This window comes from Haliaeetus albicilla, chromosome Z, assembly GCF_947461875.1.
Source record: "Haliaeetus albicilla chromosome Z, bHalAlb1.1, whole genome shotgun sequence".
NCBI lineage: Eukaryota > Metazoa > Chordata > Aves > Accipitriformes > Accipitridae > Haliaeetus > Haliaeetus albicilla.
In genome coordinates this window covers 49,140,571-49,164,241 of record NC_091516.1, presented here as the reverse complement: position 1 = coordinate 49,164,241, position 23,671 = coordinate 49,140,571, and the positions used below count along the sequence as shown (strand labels likewise).

At 35.4% G+C, this 23,671-nt stretch overlaps 1 protein-coding gene across 4 annotated transcripts in view; it reads left to right on the top strand.

Moving 5' to 3' along the window:
• Window positions 1–23,671, top strand: part of FBXL17 (F-box and leucine rich repeat protein 17) — a 290,036-nt gene that overhangs the window by 78,773 nt on the left and 187,592 nt on the right. For all 4 annotated transcript variants that reach the window (XR_011323445.1, XR_011323446.1, XM_069777471.1 and 1 more), the window contains exons 5-6: window positions 8,432–8,539; window positions 17,290–17,420. Coding sequence is in view for 2 of the 4 variants with exons in the window: in XM_069777471.1 (XP_069633572.1) it covers window positions 8,432–8,539; window positions 17,290–17,420 (239 nt within the window). In the remaining 2 variants the exon portion in view is untranslated. The remainder of the gene's footprint in view (window positions 1–8,431; window positions 8,540–17,289; window positions 17,421–23,671) is intronic.

Below are 23,671 nucleotides of genomic sequence, written 5' to 3'. Positions count from 1 at the left end.
CCGTCTTAGAGCCAGCTGGTATAGGCTCGCTCTCTCTCGAACACAGGGGAAGCTTCCAGCAGCTTCTTACAGGAGCCACCCCTGTAACCCCCCCCGCTACCAAAACCTTGCCACATAAAACCAATACAAGAATGTATTAATTCAGGGGATAAAATAGGTCAAAATAGGAAGGGGAACTAATATGTTTTGATGCCTGTATCATCAGTAACAAGAAGAGAGTGAGACTAAGCAGTGATAACCGTGTGCCACAGAAATGGAAGGAGTACTTCATACTGCCCTTGACTGAGCTACTTAGAGTTCTGTACCTAAAAATGTTAGATGAATTAGGAAGAGTTTGTATAGACTTGCACTATTATCAACATAAAACAGGAACACTGTTCTTTATAGCCAGTTGTTCAGTCCTCTTAAAAAGGAGGTAAAAGTGTTAAATCCAAATGCATTCTAAAAGGATACCTAATAAAATTAGGATTCCCTCAAGTTGTGTATTTGACTGAGCATACTGCAAAACGGTTTGCGTTTTTTTTATATATTTATGGTATTTTAAAGTAGTTGATGTTACCAGAATGTAGTTGATGAGGTCAGCTCATGGGTCGAGACAAGGACAGGGAGGGATCATGGTCATGGGCAAAAGACAGGCTCAACTTGGGGGAAAAAACAAAATCAATTTAATTTACTACCAATCAAATAAACAAGGATAATGAGAAGTAAAACCAAATCTTAAAACACCTTCCCCCCACCCCTCCCTCCTTCCCGGTTCAACTCCACTCTGGATTTTCTCCACCTCCTCCCCCTGCCAAGCGGCACAGGGGGATGGGGGATGAGGAAATGGGGTTGGGGTCAGCTCACCACACGTCTCTGCCGCTCCTTCCTCCTCAGCGGCAGGACTCCTCGCTCTTCCCCTGCTACAGCATGGGGTCCCTCCCATGGGAGACAGTTCTCCACAAACTTCTCCGACGTAACTCTTTCCCACGGGCTGCATTTCTTCAGGCACAGGCTGCTCCAGCAGGGGCCTTCCCATGGAGTCACGGCCATCTTCGGAGGCATCCATCCCCCTGCTCCGGTGTGGGCTCCTCCCCGGGCTGCAGGTGGGCATGTGGTCCCCCGCTCCCCTCCATGGGCTGGGGGGGACAGCCTGCCGTCTCACCACGGGCTGCAGGGGCATCCCCTCCTCCGGCACACCACCTCCCCTCCTTCACTGACCTCGGTGTCTGCAGAGGGGTTCCTCTCACATCCCACTCCCCCCTCCACTGCAATCAGCTACCACTGTCACTGATTGGGTTGGTCTTGGCTAGCAGTGGGTCTGTCTTGGAGCCAGGGAAGCTTCTAGCAGCTTCTCACAGGAGCCACCCCTGTAGCCCCTGCCCTGCTACCAAAACCCCGCCACACAAACCCAAAACAGTTGCTCAGAGAAATTAGCAGTACTTCTTAAATCTTCCCTTACTACTGCAAGTTAAAGCTTGACAAGCTTTACAGCAAGTTAAAGTTGTTGAATTTTTTTTCTGATTAAGCAAATAGTTACATTTATCCATATATGTTACTAAACATGAAGAAATAACATAGTTTGTCCTATGGCAGTTAGTTAAGATGAGCCTTGCCTTGCTTCTGTTCACTAATGAAATTTGGGTGTCCTGAAAACGTGAGCATGATGACAGATTATCCGTGCTTTATTTTCAGTCTTCTGTAATTGCAATATGGGGTCATGAATTAAATCCAGCTTTGCCAAGAATAATTACTTTGTCACAGCTTTTATGACAAATACCATTTAGGTTGATATTTGTGGAAAGCAGACAATGTATCACTACTATTGAATAGGGAAAGTCTTTTCCAGTTTGAGTTTGAAATAAATCTTTTAAATATAAACTTCATTTTTCACCTTTTCTGCCTTTTGATTTCTGGGAAGGGGAGAGCAAAAGAGCCCTTTATGACGATTTGTGTGTGTTTGCAAGATAAGTTTGTGCCACATTCCCATTTGATTTAAAATGAGTTGGTTTTATATTCATGGTCAATTAAATAGTGTAATCTATTTCTAATAAATTGTATTGGTAAAGTAAAGATACAAATTGATGTTAATGATTGCCCTGGCATATTTGGTGGAACCTTAGGATTAAACCTGTAAGTAAATACTTTTGAGTATTGCAGCCTCCTGTAGAAATTAATTTAAAAATTAAATTGAATTTGTATTTGAATTCAGAATTGGTTAAAATAAAACAATTTGCTTGTAATTTCTCACTCATTGGACTAGGAAGGTATATGTAATCTTAAATGTTTGTAAGTGTATGTTTTAGTTTAATATTGTAAAATTTACTAGTATTTCACTTCTAGCGTTACATTGTGATCTCTATTTGACCCTCTGTTAAAAAGTAATTTTAAAAGTGTTATTCAAAAGAGAAACTATGTCATCTCTCTCTGTGTGGCAAAGAGAGATCATCTGAGCATCTAGCCTTTATTTCCATTTTCATCCTCTGACAAAGTGCAATAAATTCAACTTTTACCTTGCATCATGGCAAGAATTTTAGTATAGAGGTAGCAATGCAAATTTTAAGCTAAGCAGGAAGAACCTATGTAAACACACACCTGTAGTCAGGCAGTTTCTCTCAAAACTATTTCATTGCTGTGATTTTTATTTTTTTAAAATTTATTTAATGATATTTAGTGTCTCTTCTGCTGATAGAATAGTGGTAGCCTGGCTGCCTTTGTTTGCAGTAGATACAGCTATTTCTGTATATGAGCAATCTTGTTGCTTTAGTTTTCTTTTTTTTTTGTGTATGTATTGCATCCTTGTGGATGTAACTGAGCTCACCTATAAGCTGGTGAGCTGAGTTAGTCCAGGATAAATGGTCTCTCTGTGTGATTTGCCTGTATCTTGTGAAATGAATGCATTTCAGGAGTTTTGGTAAAAAGGAGTAAACCAAAGTTTTGCCTGAGGTTAGCCTAACTGCACCTTATGGTTAGTTATGGAATGCAAGGATTTCAGGGAAAACAGACCAGGGAGGATGTATGTTGTTTGAGTATGTGATATAAAACACAGCGTTGGAGGGTCTGGCCACATGCTTCACGCAGAGCAGATTTCTGAGTGGGTTTTAAGTGGGCCTTAGTCTGTAGTATATAATAATACAGGTAAGGTAAGAAAGTTTTAGGACTGAATTAGCAGATGAGCTTTTTTTTAAACCTGTCTCTTTTCAAACATAAACCTGAATTTTAGTAAGTCTTCCCTCACCCTTCTCTTGTTCCTGTGCTGCCCCAAAATAAGTATGGTTAAGCTGGTGTCTGACAAACACAGGTGGAGTAAGGAATTGATAAGAAAGGGGGTTTCTTCTACCATTAGGGCTGACATTCGCAGTGGATACTTACACATTACATTCGTGGCAGACTGACTCTCTACTTACATGGAAACATATTTTACTCTGGCAGAGTTTATCCTGCTATGTGTCTTTCTTCTGAGAAATATTTTACATATTTTGCAAACTTTTATTTATGTATTTTACAGGGAAAAAATTGCACATTAAAATCTACTTACATTGCAGTGCACCTTTTTAAGTAAGAGAACATGGTGTTTGTCCTGTGTCAGTTACTATTTATGTTCCTGTCTCTTTTTCCTTTATTTCTTTTCAAGCTTCTGTAAGTTTTTATTAATTGTGAGGCTTTTTAGTTGGAATTTATGGCTTGTATTGTTGCACCTCAAACTTTCTTTTTGAATTATCATCTTTGCTTCAGAGCTGTTCCTTTTTGCTCATTCAATTACTGTATAGAATGTAAAATAAACTAATACTTATAGAATCTAATTCAGAATAGTCAAAATATTTAATTTCTGTAAAACAATGCAGAGCTGGAATTCATATATAAGAGGCTGTAATACATAAAAAGAAAATGATTAAACCATATCTCACTTATCATAGATCTTTTTAATAGGAGCAAAATCTGTGCCATTAGTTCCAGACCAGCGTATTTCCCATTCACAATGCTTTAGTGCATAACTTATAAATCTGTCGTCATCATCCTGTATTACTTTTTCAAAGCAAGACTAACGTCAAGCAATTCAGGATGAATGAAAGTCAGTGAAGGTCGACTAGACAATCCAATTATTAAAGATTCTTGGAAGAACAGTACTGTGATCTATAAAATAGTTGGGTGTGAATTTATGTATCTTTGTTGACAAGGGTCATTTCTGTAGAACTGTGGTATATTTTTCTATGGTAATCTGTTTTTAGATTATGCTAGTCTCATCTATTTGTATAGTATGTCTGAATGTCAGTTGTTTATACTCTAAAATATTTGTTAGTTTGCAGAACCCATATTTATAATACACATGTCATGCCCCTGTTTCATCTCCTGAGTGGTGAAGAGGCCTTGGAGGAAAATGTGACATACATATTGCATTACGAAGAGACAGTGTTAAGATTGCATAATCATTGCATACATGCCATTGCTAATTTTCCATGCATTTTTTTCATCAGTCACTTATCTTTCGTTCATTCTGCAGAACAGGACATCTCTTGGGAGCATAAAATACATTCCTACAATAAAAGAGGTTACTTTTCTGGCATCTACTTGTAGTAGAAATAGTAAGCTGGCCTGCATGTTTGAGTTTAAATACAAAAGTTCAAGTATGTATACAAGCCATCTGTGCTAGACACTGCAGATGGTAAAATAGAAGAAAGTCTAATTAAGCAGGAGAATAGTTGTTTACAGTCTCAGAAACTTACTTGAGCTTTAAATTTAGCTTTGTTACTTCTCTTTCAGATCTGTCTGAAATTTCCCTACTTTTTTTCTACCTTATACAAATAGGTCTAATGAAAAATAATACTTCTGCATACAAACCTTGTTTTATTATGTTTTTTGAGCTGTATGTAAATAAGGACAGATAGAATTCAATTATCAATTATTCTAATTGAAAACTGGGTGATTGTATTTGAGTATAATGCTACATATATGTTTATAAATAAATTCCAAACTCCTCCTCCTCCTCCTCTTCCTCCTCCCCCACCCATGCAAAAAGGAGACAAAAATATCTTATATAAATTTTATTTTTTACCCATTCATCAGATATTTAGTTTACAGGTGGTTTGATCTGATGTTTCTATACATAGTTATCTTGTATTCATTTTACGAGAAGCCATTCTTGTGAAATTGCAAGTGTGTGTGTGTGTATATGTATATATAGAAATATATATGTATATATTCCTTCCTAACTAATACAATCACAGGAGAGTGTGGTCATATGTTGAGAATAGCTAACCAAACAGAATATCAAGTGGCCCTCATTACAGGCTGTCTGGTTGGGAATCATGTTATTAAAATATCAATTGCTGTAAATGACATAGGGTCTGAAAAAGAAGTAATATAGTCCTAGACACTGGTATAGCAAAGAATGCTGACTATGAGATTACAGTGCTGATTGAGAAAATTTTTACAATGTTTCCCAATAAAACTTGAAGTCAGCTTCTGCAGGTGGTGGATTTTTGTTGGCTGACAGCAAAGGAGTGGATCTGTTACTGAACTGAACTTAAAGACAGCAACAAGTTCAATGCACTGCTATTTTATTCATAAGTCAAAATTCAAGAACAGAAATGGCTGTTTGTGCCGCTTTCCCGTCGCGACAATCTAGGAGAAACGACGCATCGCCAGGGTCTCGCCCTGGGGAGAAACGGACCAACACAGATACTGTGGATCAAGCGATTTCTCCATTTATTTGCTGTGTAACACTTGGTTATATACCATAGCCATGCGCAAGCCATCTACTGATTGGTTAACATGTGCTGTTCACGCGCCTAAAGCAATAGTTCGATTGGATAAGGTCTTCTGATCACGCGAACGATTCCTCCTGTCTTTGTTTTGCCAGGTGTCCTACTTTCGGTCACGTAGGCCCATCTTGTTTAGCTTTTTGTGCTTGTTTCATCAAACTTTGTAACAACAGTTAGCCTTCGCTGCATCCTTGAGGCCTGCTGCTTGCAGGTACCTCTGGCTCAGATTGAACAGCCCCATTGTGTCTCTTGTTCACTATGTGTCTATTTTTCTAATTATCCCACAGTTTGCAGTAGCAAAATCCTTGTCTAATGTGGTGATTTCTGTCACAGTAATTGTAAAGCATATTCAGGTAATGTCACGCTACTTTTGACACATTACCTGGAAAATCATGAGGCTTGCATGGCATACAGAGGTAATGAAGAATCTTTTTCTGACTAGATAGATGCTGCATATCTAATGAGCACTGAAAAGGTCCACTGCTAATCTAGAAGTGATTTCATATATATTGTCATAATCTACTGTTACTAACTTTTAGCAAAACTGTTTTTTCACAAGTTTTGTTCAGAATGCAGAAAATTCCGTAGTAGGAACAGAATATATTTTAAGGTAGTTTTATTATTTGCATTGAAAGCATCATACTTTTTAAAGTCTTCATGCACCCAAATGTCAGCTATATGTAAGAAATTATTTGTATTTTAAAGTTTTAAGCTCTGTAATGAATTTGTGATGTTTGGATTTATGCTATTGATTTTTCATTACCATATTTTCTTGCTAGCTAGGGCAAACCTGTCTGCCACAGGGAATCATACTCTAATCCTCTGTAGAGAGAGGAGGGTGAGATTGTATCGGGGTCCTTTTCTTAGATTGTTAGGTGAAACAGAGGGTTTAGTTGGTCTTCTACAGAAGAGATAAACTTCTTTTTTTCCCCTACTGTGGTGCTGGTAGAATGCTAAATAGTTCAAATCCTTCAGGCTTTGATGTCTGATAGTATTTGTCAAAGGTTTTTAATAGTTAATATCTTAAAATTCCCAAATAGTTGGTGTGGCTGTCCTCAGCTGAGATGAATGTGCAATAATAAAAATATAAGATCATGTCAAATCAAAATCAAAGATGAAATTTCTTACTACCCTGGATTTTTTTGTTCAAGTAGGCAGACCCAAGAGATGCATCTGTGCAGATACAACATGATCCCTATGCAATTTGTGATTGAGTCTGTTAGCTGACCCTCTTTCCCTTCCTTTTGGCCTGTTTTCAGATTCATTGGCTTCTACATACAGAATCCCAAAAGGCTTGCCTTTTATTTGGCAGATGTGCAACAATAAAAATTTTTGCTCACTGAGAAATTCTTGCTTTGAGAAAGCTGCATTAGACCTATAACCATATTCAGTAACCCCAAACCGATACAGCTGATATGTGTTGGTGTACCTATAATCTTGTTGGCCTCCCTTATCTCTGGGTTATCTTTTCAAAAATAATTTTGCCAGAGTCTTCACCAAGATCGCCATATGCTGCCAGTGTGCAGTTAAGTGACATGTTAGGCATGTTGGAACTGTGGATAAAGGTGATCCATAGCACATCAGGAATAAAGTTCCTACGTATGTATTCACCTGAGACTCAGCTGTGGACTAGATATTTCAAAACTTGTTTTGCTTCTGAGTTCTGTGGTAACAACAAGACATTCTTATAAACCTAGGATGTCCTTGGCATTCAGAATTTATGATTCCAGACTTAGAGACACATTCCTGAGCAGTTTGGCTGGAAAATACAGATTTTATCCCCAAATCAATACAGAGTTTTGCATTGCTGTCACTTGCATTGGGAATATATACTTATCAGGAAAAACCCCAAAAACTTGTGTAAAGGAAGATATGCAGGTGTCTTAAGTGTACCCACGTCAATATTATATTCTTCACAAAGTTCACAAGAGGTTGTCCTTTTTAAATAGTCTACCTACAAAGCATTACATTTATGCAATGGATTGTGTTTTGTAATTATGTAATTATGAAATTTTATTAGAAAAACTTAATTATAAAGAAAAAATAGTTATAGAAATAAATCACAATAATAAACTAAGTAACATCTCCATTCAACTGATAACTGACAGAATGGTATATTACCATGAGATACAAGTCTGATGTGGGAAACAGATGTAATATTATCTTTAAGTTAAAATCATCCATTGCTTTGTTTTAGTAAAAATGCTTAGAAAAGGAATATAAACTTAAGATATCACACAATTCAAATTCTCTGCAGTTAATGATGGGTATAGCATGCGTCTGCAGGATGGCAATAACATAAATTTGTTAGTATTTTCATGTCTGTATATAGTTTATGGGAATAGTGGGTAGAATGGTTTCTTGGGTTATTTGCAGATAAACAGGATGACAGTACTATTTGAATTTGTGGCCATTGTTCTCTCTTTTCTTCCATTTCTTCTCCTCCTCCAAGAGGATGATCCCCCTTTGCCAAAGATGATCTTTTTCCTTCCTTTTCATGCATATGTGTAGAGGTGTGTGGGTACCTGATGTTTTCTCTCAAAATCTTGCAATAAATAATATTAGTGATAATAATAATAATAATAAAAGTATTAATAAGCTTGCCAATGTTACAGAGAAACTTTTTAGACTGTATTAAGTATGTGCTCATATCACCTATTCAACTATTACCTGTATATCTTTTTCTGCAGGTGACAGATCGGTCAGTGAGGGCTTTTGCTGAACATTGTCCTGAGCTGCAATATGTTGGTTTTATGGGCTGCTCTGTTACATCAAAAGGAGTCATTCACCTCACCAAAGTAAGTATTGTAACTACTTTTAGCTGGTCATTAGTGTGTTTGACTATTGCCAAGTCATAGGTATCAGCCAGTATAAGTTTATAGATATGATGAATAATACTGTCATGGATAGAAACATTTCAGGATCAATGAACTTTATATTATTTGAGCAGATGCATTCAGATTTCCCTGTGTTAAAACACTGTAGCAAAACTATATTTAAGGGATGATACTTTTTCTCAGAAATATCTTTAAAATGCCTAGTTATACCAGATTCCATTGCAAACAAAACAAAACTTCGTAATTGGAATTGCAAAGTTCTTAGTGCAAGAGATTTAGACAGACCCCTTACTGCAACAGTATATCCCCTATGCACATACATTTTGTATATATCTATCTTTGTATTTTAACACAGATAGTGTGACAGATAGCTTTTACTTCCTATTGTTTTTCTTTTATGTAAGAGGAGTGATGTGTGGGTGAACTAACTTGAGTGAACCTGTAGAAAATAATGGAAGAATTCAATAAAACGAATTGACTTGGTTGAGGTGGACAAACAGCATATTAATTAAAATTTGTAACTGCAAGTATATTCAGGGATCATGCAGACATAAGGAAGAACACAGGAAACTTGTATCTGGAATAGGTAAATTAGTATTTATAGCTAAGAACTTAAAAAAAAGTTCAAATGGGAAAATGGAACATATTATAACTGGTAAAGATGACTGTAGAAATGGGTATTGAATATGAAAATTTCTGGTAAACATAAAAATGGCTAAAGAGATCTTGAAGTAGCAAGTGGAGAGCATATTTAATGAAAACAGAACGTGCCTTAAGAAAATACAATTTTTTTGATGGAACTGTGCAGTCCTCTTGTTGTACAGAACCATTCAGGTTTTCTGTAAAATATTTTCATCAGTTTAGGGCAGCTCAGTAGCTGAAGATACAGAAGAATTGAATACATTTTGGAACACATGCAAAAAGAAATAAGCCAGAGAAATTAATTTGCATGCTAAAGTTATAGCACCTCAAAGGATGCAATTTGGAAAGGGCTCTGTGTGTATTGAAGTGATGTATAAAAGGGGCATATACCTGCAGGAGAGAGAAATAATACAATAATTTTCATGTCCTATGAAAACTATATATGTATAACTATAGGTTATATTTATATACACAGTATAAATATAGGAGGTGTATAATTTAGAAGTCTGATATAGGGCAGGTTATGTAGTCCAAGGCTTTGTGGGAAACTCCCACACAGATCGCTTTTCAGGTGCATGCTTTGGTTACTGCATTATTCTGGCCTAGATTAACTGAGTATTTAATAGATGTCTTATCCTTCAACCAAGTGACTTTATAATCCCCTTTATTCGATTAAAGAAAAGTCAAGATCTTGAATTTTCTTATTAACATTTAGTTCTGATTTTCATATGGTTTAATAATAATAAATTATTAGAAATCCTGATTTACATAGGAGTGACGCTGTTGTACATAGTCCTTCAGAAAATATCTAGGAGGTTGCTTTGTCACAAACTTGAAAAAAGTCATATGGGATAAGTAATTGGTGCATGTGCTTTTTGTTGGGACTTGAGACTTGGGCATTCCAGTTTCCTCCCCTCCATCTATAAAAACTTTCTGTAGGCTATTAATACTGCAGAGACCGTGATGTGATAACACTGAACATTAGGGGTTGTTTAGCCTGGAGAAGAGAAGGCTCTGCGGAGACCTTATTGTATCCTTTCAATACTGAAAGGGGGCTTATAAGAAAGATGGGGACAGACTTTTCAGTAGGGCCTGTAGCAATAGGACAAGGGGTAGTGGTTCTAAACTGAAAGAGGATAGTTTCAGACTAGATATGAGGAAGAAGTTTTTTATGAGGAGGGTGGTGAAGCACTGGAACAGGTTGCCCAGAGAGGCTGTGTATGCCCTATCCCTGGAAGCGTTGAAGGTGAGGTTGGATGCAGCTCTGAGCAACCTGATTAGTTGAAGATGTCCCTGCTCGTGGCGGGGGGACTGGACTAGATATCTTTAAAGGTCCCTTCCAACCCAAACTATTCTATGATTCTCTGATATGATGTCTTCTGTAAGGTTTGCTAAGTATTCTTTCATATATGAGTGACTTCCTGTGTGCAATAACAAGGTTTTTTTTTTACATTTATTGCTACTTTAAGCTGAGGTATACATGCATGTAATATAGGCAGGTGGGATGATGCCGTATATATTGAGGGGAAAAAGAGCGAGTAAAAGATTTTCCCAGTCATACAGTGACTGGGAAACTGTATTGGACTTCAGGCTTTTTTACTCTGAAGCTATTGACAAGTGATACCTGATTAATCTTGCTGCAATGACTTCAGTAGTGTTTCCACCTGGCTCCTCTGGCAGGTGTTACTTCCTCATAGTACAGCAGGCAATTTTAACTAAAACTCTGAATTGCACTGAAGCAGCTAGCACAGACACATGTTCCATTTCTACAGTTCTTTTGAGGAAATAAGCTTCAGCAGGGAGTTAAAACAAATAACTGGGGAGTAGTAACATGATATTTAACTGCTGCATCTGTCTTTTTCCAGAACTCATCTGCTGGTGACATAATTTTTTTGTTCTAACCATCATGTATTTCTTATGGTCAGTGTATTTCTTGTGTTCAGTTCTTAACTAGTACTTCATAAGTGCTTAGTAATAATTCCAGTCCCGTGTTCTTAGAGAATGTGGAATCTGTTCTTTGTTCTATGTGGCCTGTGAGTGTGTCCCACAAGACTGTGCAGACCTAGTTCCCTTCTGTCCTTCTGCTTCCTGTGTGCAAACTGGAGATAACAGCACTGGCCTCTGTTGTAAAATTGCTTTGAGGCTGATGGATGTATAAAAATAGAGTGGTTTCTTGTTACTGTATTTTTCCCCTAGTAATGTTAGCTCTCCTTAAAAATACTGGCACTTGAAAATTCTGAATTATGTTGCAGCTGAACCACAGAGCTTTTTTAATAGTGAATTGTGGGATATGGAGTGAAAATGTTGTATATTTTAGAAAAAGAAGAAGCATTCAGGGTTTATTTTCATTATTTTTCTACTGAACATAGTGATGTTCAAAAAAAGTTTGCTTCTTGAGCAAAACCATGTTGTCACACTAGTGCCTTTTATCCTTGAAGTTGTTATAAACTACAAAAAATGCACCTAAAGTAAATAATGATTATTGGGCAAGATCAGAGGTACTGTATGTACATACAAAGGGTCCTTTTAAATGTTAGTCTTCCAATGATAGGAAAAAGTCATTAAGTAAGGATTTTTGAACAGTGATTCTGTGACATTCTTTGTGATGATTGACTTGAAATTTTAAATGATGTAGTGCCATAGACTGTGTAAGAGAACCTTTTTACATCTTACCAAACTGAAGCTGACCATTTTGTTGAATGAAGTTAACTGAGTCCCTCCTAAGAGATTCTTTTCATCATTTTAAAGAATTTGATAGTTGTACCCAACTGCAGTTTCTTTCACGTTGCAGTGAAGTAAAAAATGCATTGCAAAGAAGACTGATTGCATGGTTGAAAGGGTTTCAGTGCTCTGTGGGTGTGTGAAACTTTAAAAAAAAAACCCAAACAACAGTTGATTGGAGGTACTTGAGAGTAAATAACAGAGTGAGTAAACTATGAATCAGTGATAATGTAATTTAACAGCAACTTTTAAAGTTTATAAACTTGAAATAAGTCTTGTAGCATGGATACTATATGTGCAGTTTTTATGTATGTGCAAGTGGGTCTCTACAGTGGGTCTTAATTTTAGAAAGGAGGGCAATATATTTATTTTTGTAGCATAACTTGTAAAAGTATGCATGCAAAAAATCAAACCCCAAATAATTATTATCTGTCATCTTGGAAGGAGTAGCAGCTTGAATACAGATGTCATCCACTTTCCTATTGTGTTTTGCTGTCGTACATTACAAAACAAAGGAATCTATTGAATAAATTTGTTTCCTTAATTAACATATATTTTTCAACTCCCTTTTTTCCTCAGGCATGTTTTTTTTACAAATACCTACACTCTTCTAAACAAACTTTCTCTTGTTTTTTGTAAGTAATGCAAATTATGTCTCTGTGCTTAAAACACAGATTTTGAACGTGTACTTATTTAAGCAATGGAAGCTCAATGTTCTGCAATATTGAACTTTAAGAAATGAAATTTAAAGTTGTGAATGTGCAGAACATTAAATCAGTCTATGGGAAAATAGTTTTCTCCATTAAACTATTCAATCATTTTCCAATTCTTGAAACCATGTATGATTACTGTTTCAGGAACACAGTTTATCTCAATAATATATTTCAGTTACTTCAGCTCTTAAGTAATAATTATTGTATGTGACTTTTTAAAAAATAGTTTATAGATTCTATTGACATAATAATAAAAAGAATGTGATTTACAATTTTTGTAGGTTACTATTTTTGATTTCCTGTGATCGTACATTTGCTTTTGGGGGCTTAAATCAGAGAGCAGTTTATTCCCTGAAGGCATGTATATGCAGAGAGTTTCAAGAAAATTAAGCTTAATTAGTGAAAGATGTGAATTTAAAGCTCATTAAGACCTTATGAACACTTTCCTTCAGAAATAATTTGGCTTTAGTTCTGAAGAGGATTGATCTTATGTGAATTGTTTAGTGGTGGACTTGGCAGTGTTAGGTTTACGGTTGGACTCGATCTTAAAGGTCTTTTCCAACTTAAATGTTTCTATGATTCCATTCTATTCTATGATTTTTAAGGAAGCGTATCTCTACAGGAATTGTGGAAGCGTAGGGGGAACAAAAAAACCCAACCAACCAAAAAATAATATTATATTATCATAATATTATAATATATTAGTAGTCCCCTACAGTAACAGCTAAATATTCACAGGAGTTGATACACCCACACTGAAAAATTACCTGTGATCCCAATGGTAATAGTAATTTTTTGTCAACTAAAGTATACAAAATTTATCCTAAACTTCAGCAGTCTCAAAACAGGCATATTCTCTCTCTCTCTCTTTTGGTTATGATAGTTTTCAAATGCTCTCTCTTCTTGATTAGGGTTGCACATATTTTAATATTACAAGTTCCAATAATCAAGACAGAAGTCTTACAAACTGCATAACATTCAGGCGCACAAATAGTATGATAATCTCTGAATCTTTAAATACATCAACTTCCATAAGATTTCATTTAAACCAGTCAACAAAATTATTAAACAAAAATTATTTTATCATAATTCAAAATATTTGAGATCCAAAGGTAGTAGGTAATTTCTTAAAAATAATAGTATTTAATTTTTTAATTTTAATATCTTTTTAAAAGAACTGAAGCTTGGTTTTTCAGAATTCCTTTTTTCCAAAACCATTTTGTAATCTAAGTGGTTCTTTTGCATCTGTCATTCACAGTAGAACAATTCCCTTTCAGTACATTTTAACAGGCAATCTCTTCACAAAACCTTTACATACCAGGCTGTCAATTCTCTGTTAGTGGGACTGAGAGGAAGGGACCAACATATTCTGTTCCCTTCTAATCTCATTCATCTAACTAGACTTTCTCTGAAACTTAAATGCTATTATTACACTATCTCATACAATTTTAATACTGAGTCAGTATTCAGTAATTTCAGCAAGGTTGTGTATATATGTAGCACCGAAAATTACTTTAACTGTTCTTGCTTTCTCTTATTTCTTTTATTTTCTATTTTGTATTTTTAAGGCATCTGCCTGCTATTGGCGTTGTCTGTTTTATAGTCACATTAAATATTCCTTCTTCAGTTAAAACATTTTTGTCTGCTGGAGCTGAGTTCAAAGTTTAAATTCTGCTCATGCTAAACATTCTTTGTAGAGCTATAAAAGTAAGAGTTGAAGAAAAGTGTGAATATCTGTAGAAGAATGGCCCTGAAATTGCTCAATAAAATGGTATTGCTGCATGAAGAAAATTGTTTTTGATTGAAAAAAAAAAAAAAAAAAAAAAAGGAAAAACTTTATTCATACTGGTGCCCTAAGATTGTGTATTTAAGTCACAGAATATCCTTTTCCTGTGGAAAAATGCTAATTTGTTAATGTTTTTTATATCATACTACTTTTATATGTGAGGGTTAGAGGTAGAATATAAACTTAGGTAATTTTTCTTGCCCTTTTTTTTTATAATATTAGTGATTAATAAAGAATTCAGCATTCTATCATTAACCCCTTACAATTGCTTTTCCAGGTAAAATATAAAATAGGACATTTGTCATTAAAGTATCCATCCCATTTTTTTAATGAAATATGGTTACATATACATTTATAACAATTCTCTTACCTGTAATAAGATGTTGATACCTCAAATTTAAATAGGCAAAGGGGTATTCTTTTCACCTGTCATGTTCAGTTTAATACAAAATCATGGCAGAAGGTCCATTATTAAAGGAACGTGTATCCAGTACTTCAGCTCTTGAAAATCGCTCACTCATCTGAAATGGCAATAGTGAGGTTGTATAGATCAAATTATTCTTGAGTTTGCATCAGTCTGAAGCAGTTTCTTCAAAATTCTAAGACAGTGAGGTTTTATGGATCGAGTACATTGTGCCTGATAAAAAGAATTAACCTACCAAGTAGGTCAGGTGTCAGGCAGGCTGTTCAAAATGAATGAATGTGACAGTAAAAAAGGCAAGTGATGGTTGAGTTACTGTATATTGAATATAGTGGTAGACCATTATTAGTATGAACGAAAGAAACAATGAGGGAATGATCATTCTCTTGTGATGGTAAAGGTTAAAATCTACCTTGGAAACCCTATTGATTTGGTCAATAGGAATACTAGGAATTCAGTTTGGTTTTTGAGTCTACACATGCAAAGCAAAAGTCTTTTTTTTTTCCTGGGAAATCACAATTTTTTTCTGCTACATTCATCATTGCCTCAGTGAGGTACTCTACTGTTACCTCTTAACTAATTTGAAGCCATGTTAGTTAGACACTTTTTAAAGAAGCACTTACCTCTGTGCATTGTTTTATCCTTAGTGTAAGTTTATGTTTTTTACTCTGTGAGTAATAATAATGACAAAAGTATCACCAGTATTGTCACCTGCTCATAAGACTGTTGTTGTGAAAGAAAGCATGTTTTAGTTAAGAATTCTGGTTTGGGGTTTGGTTTTTTTTTAATGGGAAGATTTTCTACATGTCTTTGATGTCTCCTGGTAAATATTTGTTTACTGTCATAGAACATACACATTGTTGAATTGTTCAGTAGGTTTATTTTCTATGTCATAGACATTGGCCATGTTATTGCCAACATAGTCTAAAGGCTGAAGTATCTAATATCAATAGCTGTATGAAGCTATTCCCCTTCTTTTAATCTATGCAGAAGAAATGAGGGATTGATTGTGAGCTTTTTTTGAGTGTGTAGAAGGTATGTCTTTTAAACTTCCTGCTAGAGCAGTATGTATGAAATGCAGAGAGGCAGAGCTTGTAAAATCTGTCCATTTTACCAACACAGTATCAATCATTATGTGCTTTTCTCCCTAATAGGCAAGTAGGATTATCAGAAATTCAATGGGATTACAACAAGCACCTCCACAGTACACCTGTGGTAGTATCCTAATAACAGGAATATTATTGTCCTACTTCCTCTAGACAATACCCTGCAGTTGTTTCTCAGAGGTCAGGTTCCTTAATTTTATGCTTGTTTTGCAGAATTTTTGGAAGCAGTATGTGGTTTATCTTCAGCTTTAGTTTGGAGAATGTTAAAAGCTTCTGGAACAAAACACAAGAACACCAGTTTCTGTAGAAGACTACCTACATTTGAAGTCCTATTTTTTCCCTTTTCTTTTTACCCCCCCCCTTTTTTTTTGTTTTTTTCCTTAAATACATTGACTTAATAATTAACTACTGAAGTGGGCCAATTATATGATCTCAGTTGTATGCCTTTACTTAATCAAATCCTTAGTGACTTAAACCACTGAATAGGATTATTTTTTCTTTCTTACAGGGAAGGTAAATTTAATTAAAGTGTCAGTATTACCTAATGCAATTATTTTTCCAGAGCATAACAGAGATTATTTCAGACAGCTTAAAAAGCAAACAGCACTTGGGGGTTATTATGACTAAACTGATCTGTTGTTTAAGGATACTGCAGAAATCTATAAAAATTTTCTTCTCTGAATCCATAGCTCATAAAAGTAGTTAAGAGGGTTTTGTTTGCTTTTGAAGGACATTACAATGATTAACAATAGTAATAAATCAGTTTAATCACTGCATAAATCTTAATCGTATTGTTCTGTGACTCCAACTTTTGTTTGTCAGAATATTCAAATTATTATTGAAGGCTGTGCAGGGGAGACTACAGTATAAATACTGTATTTTCCAGGGAGTTTGTAATATTTACTTAATTTGAAAGCCTTAGACTTTGGAGTCTTCAATCATATGCATTTGAATCTAAGCACAAATGTGCTGTCTCCCCTTCCTCCCCTGTTTTTCATATAATTAAATGACTTGGTGTGCTACCTTGGTATCTTATACCCCATATAGTTAAAAGGAGGAAGGCCTTGGCCCCTATTGTAGATGTATTGGGCCATGAGTGAGAGTGTCTTGATTTTGTGGAGTAACTGAGTGCCAAATTTGCTAAAGTTGGATTCTATGAATATCTCTGTTATGTTTCCTTTTTGTGAAAAATATAGTAATCTCATCTTTCTTGAGTAGCTTGCATATATTACATGTGATTCCAAAAAGTTTAACAGTTCTTACAACAGTTATGTATGTGAACAAATTCAGATTATTTCTTTCTGTCATCTTTGTCTCAATAGCTAAGAAACCTTTCCAGCTTGGATCTACGTCATATCACAGAACTGGACAATGAAACGGTGATGGAAATAGTCAAGAGATGCAAAAACCTTAATTCCCTCAATCTGTGTCTCAACTGGATCATTAATGACAGGTAACTTCTTTGTAGCATCTAAAACCAGTGTAAAGCAAATTTAACTAGTTGTGTTAGTTGAGAATAATTCCTCATGGCTCAGGGGTTGGAGGAGATCTATAAAAGCAAGCAGTGTTTTCTGAGTGTTCTTGTTTGTTTGGGGTAAATCATCTAGACAAGTGTTTTACAGAGTGTTTGTATATTTCTGCAGTGGAGAAAAGTTTAATTATAACTAGATGGCAGCACTAATCTGTTTCCTGTAGACTTAATTAGAATGTGCTCTTTACCATGTGTGATTGAAATGTCCAATTGCAATTATGACTCCTTCAGTAGGTAGCCAGAATTGAAACATTTACATGCATACAAACAATGAAGCGTATTTTGACTATATAAGGAAAAATAAAATGCTTGTCGGTTAAGTAGTGGAATTCATGTTTTTTTAGAAAGCAACAAGTCCTTCATTTTTTTGGCAAGGAGGCTCTCCAGAATGATACTGAAAGAATAACTGGGGTGTTACCTTAGGCTTTTTCTTTTGGCCAGAATACCTCCTATCCTGCTATATTCTGTCTTTTTGATCAAGTAATTTATTTTAACATTAAGTAAATGCATACAGGTGATGTATAATTATATTGCAGATCATATGAAAAATGAAAAGTACTGAGAATTTAAAAAGTGGAAGTTTCCTTTTAAAATGAGAAAATTGAGCAAAGCCACTACCTCAGGGTGCACAGGAAAGAACATTTTGAATTACTTTTAACAGACTGGTTTATTACAACTGGTGCTTTAAGAAAAAGGAAAGAGACACTTTTAACAGAGAGACGTTCTAAAACAGTTTCTCATAAACCAGAATGATATGTTTTAGCAATGGTACTTCTTCCCTATGGTTGCAGATTTTTTCTAACATACTTTCTTTCAAGGTTTTCTTAAGTCTTTAAGAATGTGCTAAACTGTAAATGAGCTTAGACTTTGAAAGTATAATGTTCTAAAAATACTAAAATTGAAATGTGTTGAATAGGAAGTACCATTGAATTTTTACTACAACTCCTTTTAGCCTTTAAGACTGTTTTTTGGTTTTGTAGGTTTAGGTCAGACTCTTAACGTAACTTCACTGGTTTTGAAAGCTTTTAGTTACCTTAGATCTTTCTGTTCATATGCAGAATAAGGCTACTGTAATGGAAAATTTTAGAATAAATCAGAAAAAATATTAAAAAGAAAAATGTAAATTTAAAAGACAAACACTTTTCAGGTTTTAGTTAAAGTACTTAGAAATGGTATACCTTTCTGCCTGAAAATTTTGAGGACAGTCTGCTAAGTATGATCTAAACTGATATCAAACTGTTCTTGAAGTTACTTTACTAGAATTACCAGAGTAAGAAATACATCTTTTAATTATATGCATGTGACTCTAAAACTTCATACTGAATGTAGTTTGTATTATGCAGCTTAACAAGAAAAGGAAACCCTTTTCAGCAATGACAGATAACCTGCTGTTGTATGTGAACTTTTAGCTCATTGACTTTTGTCTGTGTACTTCTTTCCATTTTGTGTTTATTTCTGATCATACCTGTCAGTTCTTTTTCAACATGTGACTGATAACTAAAACTTGGCTACATATTTAAGCTTAGCTATTTTAATTAGCTTCTAGCTGAAAGCAAACAAAGAGAGAATTTACAAAATAATTAAAGCCTTTTTTTAAATCTTATTCATAGGCAGTCATTTGGCAATTTAACATTTTTTCCTATTTTACAAGTGAGATGAAGCTTCAATTACTAGTCTTAACTGAATAAAGTCATTTCCCTTACTCCTCCAAAACGCTGAATTAAGAATTGCTGAAAATTACATAGAAGGAACATGATGCAACCACTGGGCTGCAATCAATGTAGACACCAGTTCAGCAGAGTATTAGGAGCATATTCACTTTGAGGATATGAGTGATCCTTCAGAATTTCACAGGACTGTTCAGGTGCTTACTTTGGGTAAAATCCCAAGTTAATTTAAGCTAACTATATTAGTTCATTAATGATTTAAGGCAAGATGAGCTTTATTTTTTTTGGTTTTTATTTGATGCCATTTGATGGCTTCTAGTCAGAGGGGATGTCAGAGGAGATTCTGCATCTTGATACCTTTGAGTAAACCTTTTGTTTATCATTGTTTCCAGCATAAATGAAATAGTAGCAGTCTAATGTTTTACCTGACTTAGTTTTAAAATAGGGAGATCAGGTCCACCACTTCACCTCTCATACCCATTAACAAGCCTGCTTACTTGTGAGATCCAACTACATAGGGCTTCTATTCCAGATTTTTTCAGACTTAAACCACTTTTTTGTTCTTTCTGGAATTACTGAGGTTTTTTTTTTCTTTTCTTTAAAGCCTTGGAAAACTGTTTTCCTCCATTCCTTTCTGCAGAACCAAAGGTGAAAGAAAACTAGAAAGTTCTCAAAAATACTGGTATAGCTTGAAGATATATCTGAGAATTATCTCTTAAAGGTAGTTGATTATTAGTAGGTTTTACAGCAGAAGTAAATCACTGGTTTTAAAACTTTATTTTAGATTTCTTTATTGTTTCCAAAAATCCATATAAATTCCATAAGCAAGGCTGTGGCCCCAGAACATTTATAGTGCTCTCTTGCTTCTGACAGTGTTAGATCTAATGCTGTGACCATCACATTTCTTGCTAAGTAACTGAAAGGAACTGAAACTTAGGAAGTGCAAGATCTCTGCATGGCAGGCGCTTGCTAACATTTTTGGTGCTGCAATTCTTTTGCACATGCAAGAATTAACAAGAACTATTATTTCTCTGTTTTGATTAAAGCTATTTTTGTTTTTGAAAGTACCTATCTAAGAGGCTTATGTACGGCAGTAAAAAAATAATTTATTTTTACCTAAAGCAGAAAATATATTCAGTATGTTCAGCTAAGATTCTCTTGACATCAGTTTTAAAATGAAAGAAAAAATAGTTCTCTTATAATGACTTGTAAAAAGGTCTCTAAAAGTTGAGAGTTAAGATCAAAAAAGACCCGTTAATCTAACAGAATGATTTCTTCTGTGTTACAGCTCCCTCAAAAGCTTCATATACTATTTATCATGTTAATTAAATATGTTATAGAAACAGTCCTAATACTACTTTCAAATATGAACAAAACTAAAGCTGCAAATTTTTTTGGTATGCATCATGAGTAGATTATCTCAGGTCTTTGCAGTTGGAAGGGAGTAAAAGTGAGTTCTCTATAAATGGTGATGTGAATAATATACCCTGAGGCTTGATTTAAATAACCTTATCACCTTAAAGTTGTCTTAATGGTCACTGCATTTGTTCTTTTGAATTCCAGTTGATATACTAAAAATAGTGACATCTAGAAATAAACCTCATGGGGGATTCAGGAAAATGTAGTATGACAAATTGGCAAAGCTTTCAGGGATCTGTGATTTTTCTAATAGTTTGAGGAATCTGCTATGTATTGTATCCGTAAATGATCAAGGAGCAAGCAGCAGTTAATCTAACATTTTTATGTGAACTTTATCTCTGTGGACTTTGAGTCGCAATTCATTTCAACTTATGTGTTACATAAGGTGCCTAGAGATAGACATTTAAAAGCCATGCAGTGACTGTGAAGTCTTTAGAGTATTTCTGCTTGCTTAAGTTATCCTTCTTACTGAAAACACTCCCATAGTAATAATTGTATAGAGGATGTTTGCCAGTCCCTGTCGCATCTATGGTTCTTTTAATGAACATCGTGGTGCAGGGAATAGTGCAGGTAAGGTAAGGAACTTTATCTAGAGCTACAGTGAGATTTTTTTGGTGCCATAGCACTGCTGGTCAGTGGGGGTAAGGTTCCAGCGGCATAACAAAATTAATGATTGGTTTTGCAGTCACAGGACAATAATTTCCCAACCATTCAAGAACTTTGGTCCTTCCTCTGTAGGTGGTGCCAAGTGTTCTTCTAATAATATCTCAGGAGAGCTATATTTTTTCACATAATTTATCTCACACTGATTGTAGGTGACTTTGTTAGCAGGTGCTGAGATTTGCAGAGCATCTGGAGGTTGTTGAGAGTAAGCTATGGCTGTGACTTGGACGTAGATATGCAGGGTCTGCATGGCACAGTAAAACAGCAAGTAGTGTTGGTTGATGACCTTGTAGTGGTATCATTTACCTCCATCAGACTACTGATTAGTGATGTGGGGGAAGATAAGCGTTATGTGCATCTCCCTGAGCTTTCAACACAGATGGGAAACCTGGATTTGGTTTAATTATACCAGTTCTGAGAAAACTGCTGTCCTTCTGTAGTGCTTTCATGAAATATCACTGTAAATAAACCAGAGTAAATGGTGTAATGGCACAGTCTCCCCATACTTTAATGTTTAAGACTTATTGGTGAGGATTCTGGTTGGAGTCCAAGATGGGGGAACTTGGAAATAAGGACTTTTGACAAGGGTAGTAGTCAGGAAGTCAAGATATGGAAGAAATTCAGAGGAAACATGATAGATGGTTAGAAGCCAGACCATAAGCCTGAAAACCAAAATATTTGTGCAGCAGCACAGACGGGAGAAAGGAAAATTTTTCTCCTTTGAAAACACTCCATCTGCTTTATTCTGCTCTGTCACTAATGCAACATCATTTTCTCAGGATTGGGTATCATACTTGTTGGCATAGAGCATATGGGGGTTTCTACATTGTTACTTAGCAGAGTAAATTGTTAACGTGATCTTCCATATGCTAGGGAAGTGTTTAAAAAAATCTGCACTGACTGTCTACCATGAGTTCATGTGAACCCATGTAATCAGCCTTGGGAGCATCTGCTGTGATCTGGATGTGTTGTGGGTAGAGGATACGATGCTGAAGATGGTCTCAGCAGGTGGTTAGCTCACTATGTTTAGTCCTAGAGCTGCTGGTGTATGTGAGTGCCCCAACATTTCATTAGCAGACACGAGCATCAAAATAGTACCTCAGTTCTTAACAGTATATTTTTAATAAAATGCAGGATTTATAAATGCTAGAATTATGTTCACAATATATACTGAAATGAATCTTCTTTAACTGAAAGTATAAGTCTCTGCATATTTGATGTGGAAATTATTTTAATAAAATTACTTCTAAAATAAAAATGTATAAAGCTTTCAGCTTGCCTGTATTTTTGCACAGGCAAAAATGTTCATTTTGTCTGTGGTGACTACAAATGCTAATACAGCATTTTAGTATTCATCACCTTTGATCTGACTGAAGTAGAAATGTGCTTCAGGAGCACTGATACTTATTCCTGCCATTTTGTGTAATCTGGACTTGGGGATATAGTAGAGCCTTCCAGAAAAGTAACTGTACTTTTATATGATATTTGTCATGAATCATTCTAGGTGAATGAAGCATTTCTTAATTTTAATTTAATTTCATCTTTTCAATGTTATCTGAAAGATGATCTCCTTTGAGTTCTCTGCATATTTATCAGGTGTTTAGTCAGCTACATTAAAAACTTGAACTCCATAAAAAGTTATATAATGTAACACAAATTAATTTTACTTTTAAAATTACTTATGCTTTTGAATGTCATGCTTTTTAATTAAATTTGTAAGAAAATTTGCTTCACCCTGCAGATATGTTTTGTAAAATGATTTGAGGCTGACTGTCAGATTTTTTTAAATTTGAAAACAAAGAATAGAAGTTGGACAAAGAAGGGTAATTGGCATGCTTTGGTGAATTATCTACTTTAAATTCTGTGTCTTCCTTTTTTTTAAAAGCAATTATGAAAAAATATATGAAAAAATAATCCTTTGTGATTAGTCCAAAGTGGTGGGTTAATGTTGGCTGGCTGTCAGCTGCCCACCCAGCTGCTCTGTCACTCCTCCCCCCTTCCCCTCCCCTCCCTGGCCACCCCCAAAAGGACAGGAGGAGAAAAAAAAGATGGAAAAGCTCATGGGTAAAGATAAAAGACAGGAAGAACACTCACCAGTTACTGTCATGGGCAGAACAGACTTGACTTGGGACAGATTAATTTATTGCCAATTAATAATAGACTTGGATAGTGAGGGGAAAAAAGGGGCAAAAATAAACCACCTTACCTGACCCTCCCCTTCTTCCCAGGCTCAACTTTAATCCTTCATTCCTAACTTGTCTACCTCTTCCCCCTGAAGCAGCACAGAGCGGTGGAGAACAGGGGTTGCAGTCAGTTCATAAGACTTCAACTCTTGCACTCCATCCTCACACTTTTCCTCTGGTCTAGCATGGGCTCTTGTACTGGGTTTATGTGGCAAGGTTTTGGGAGTGGGGGGAGCTGCAG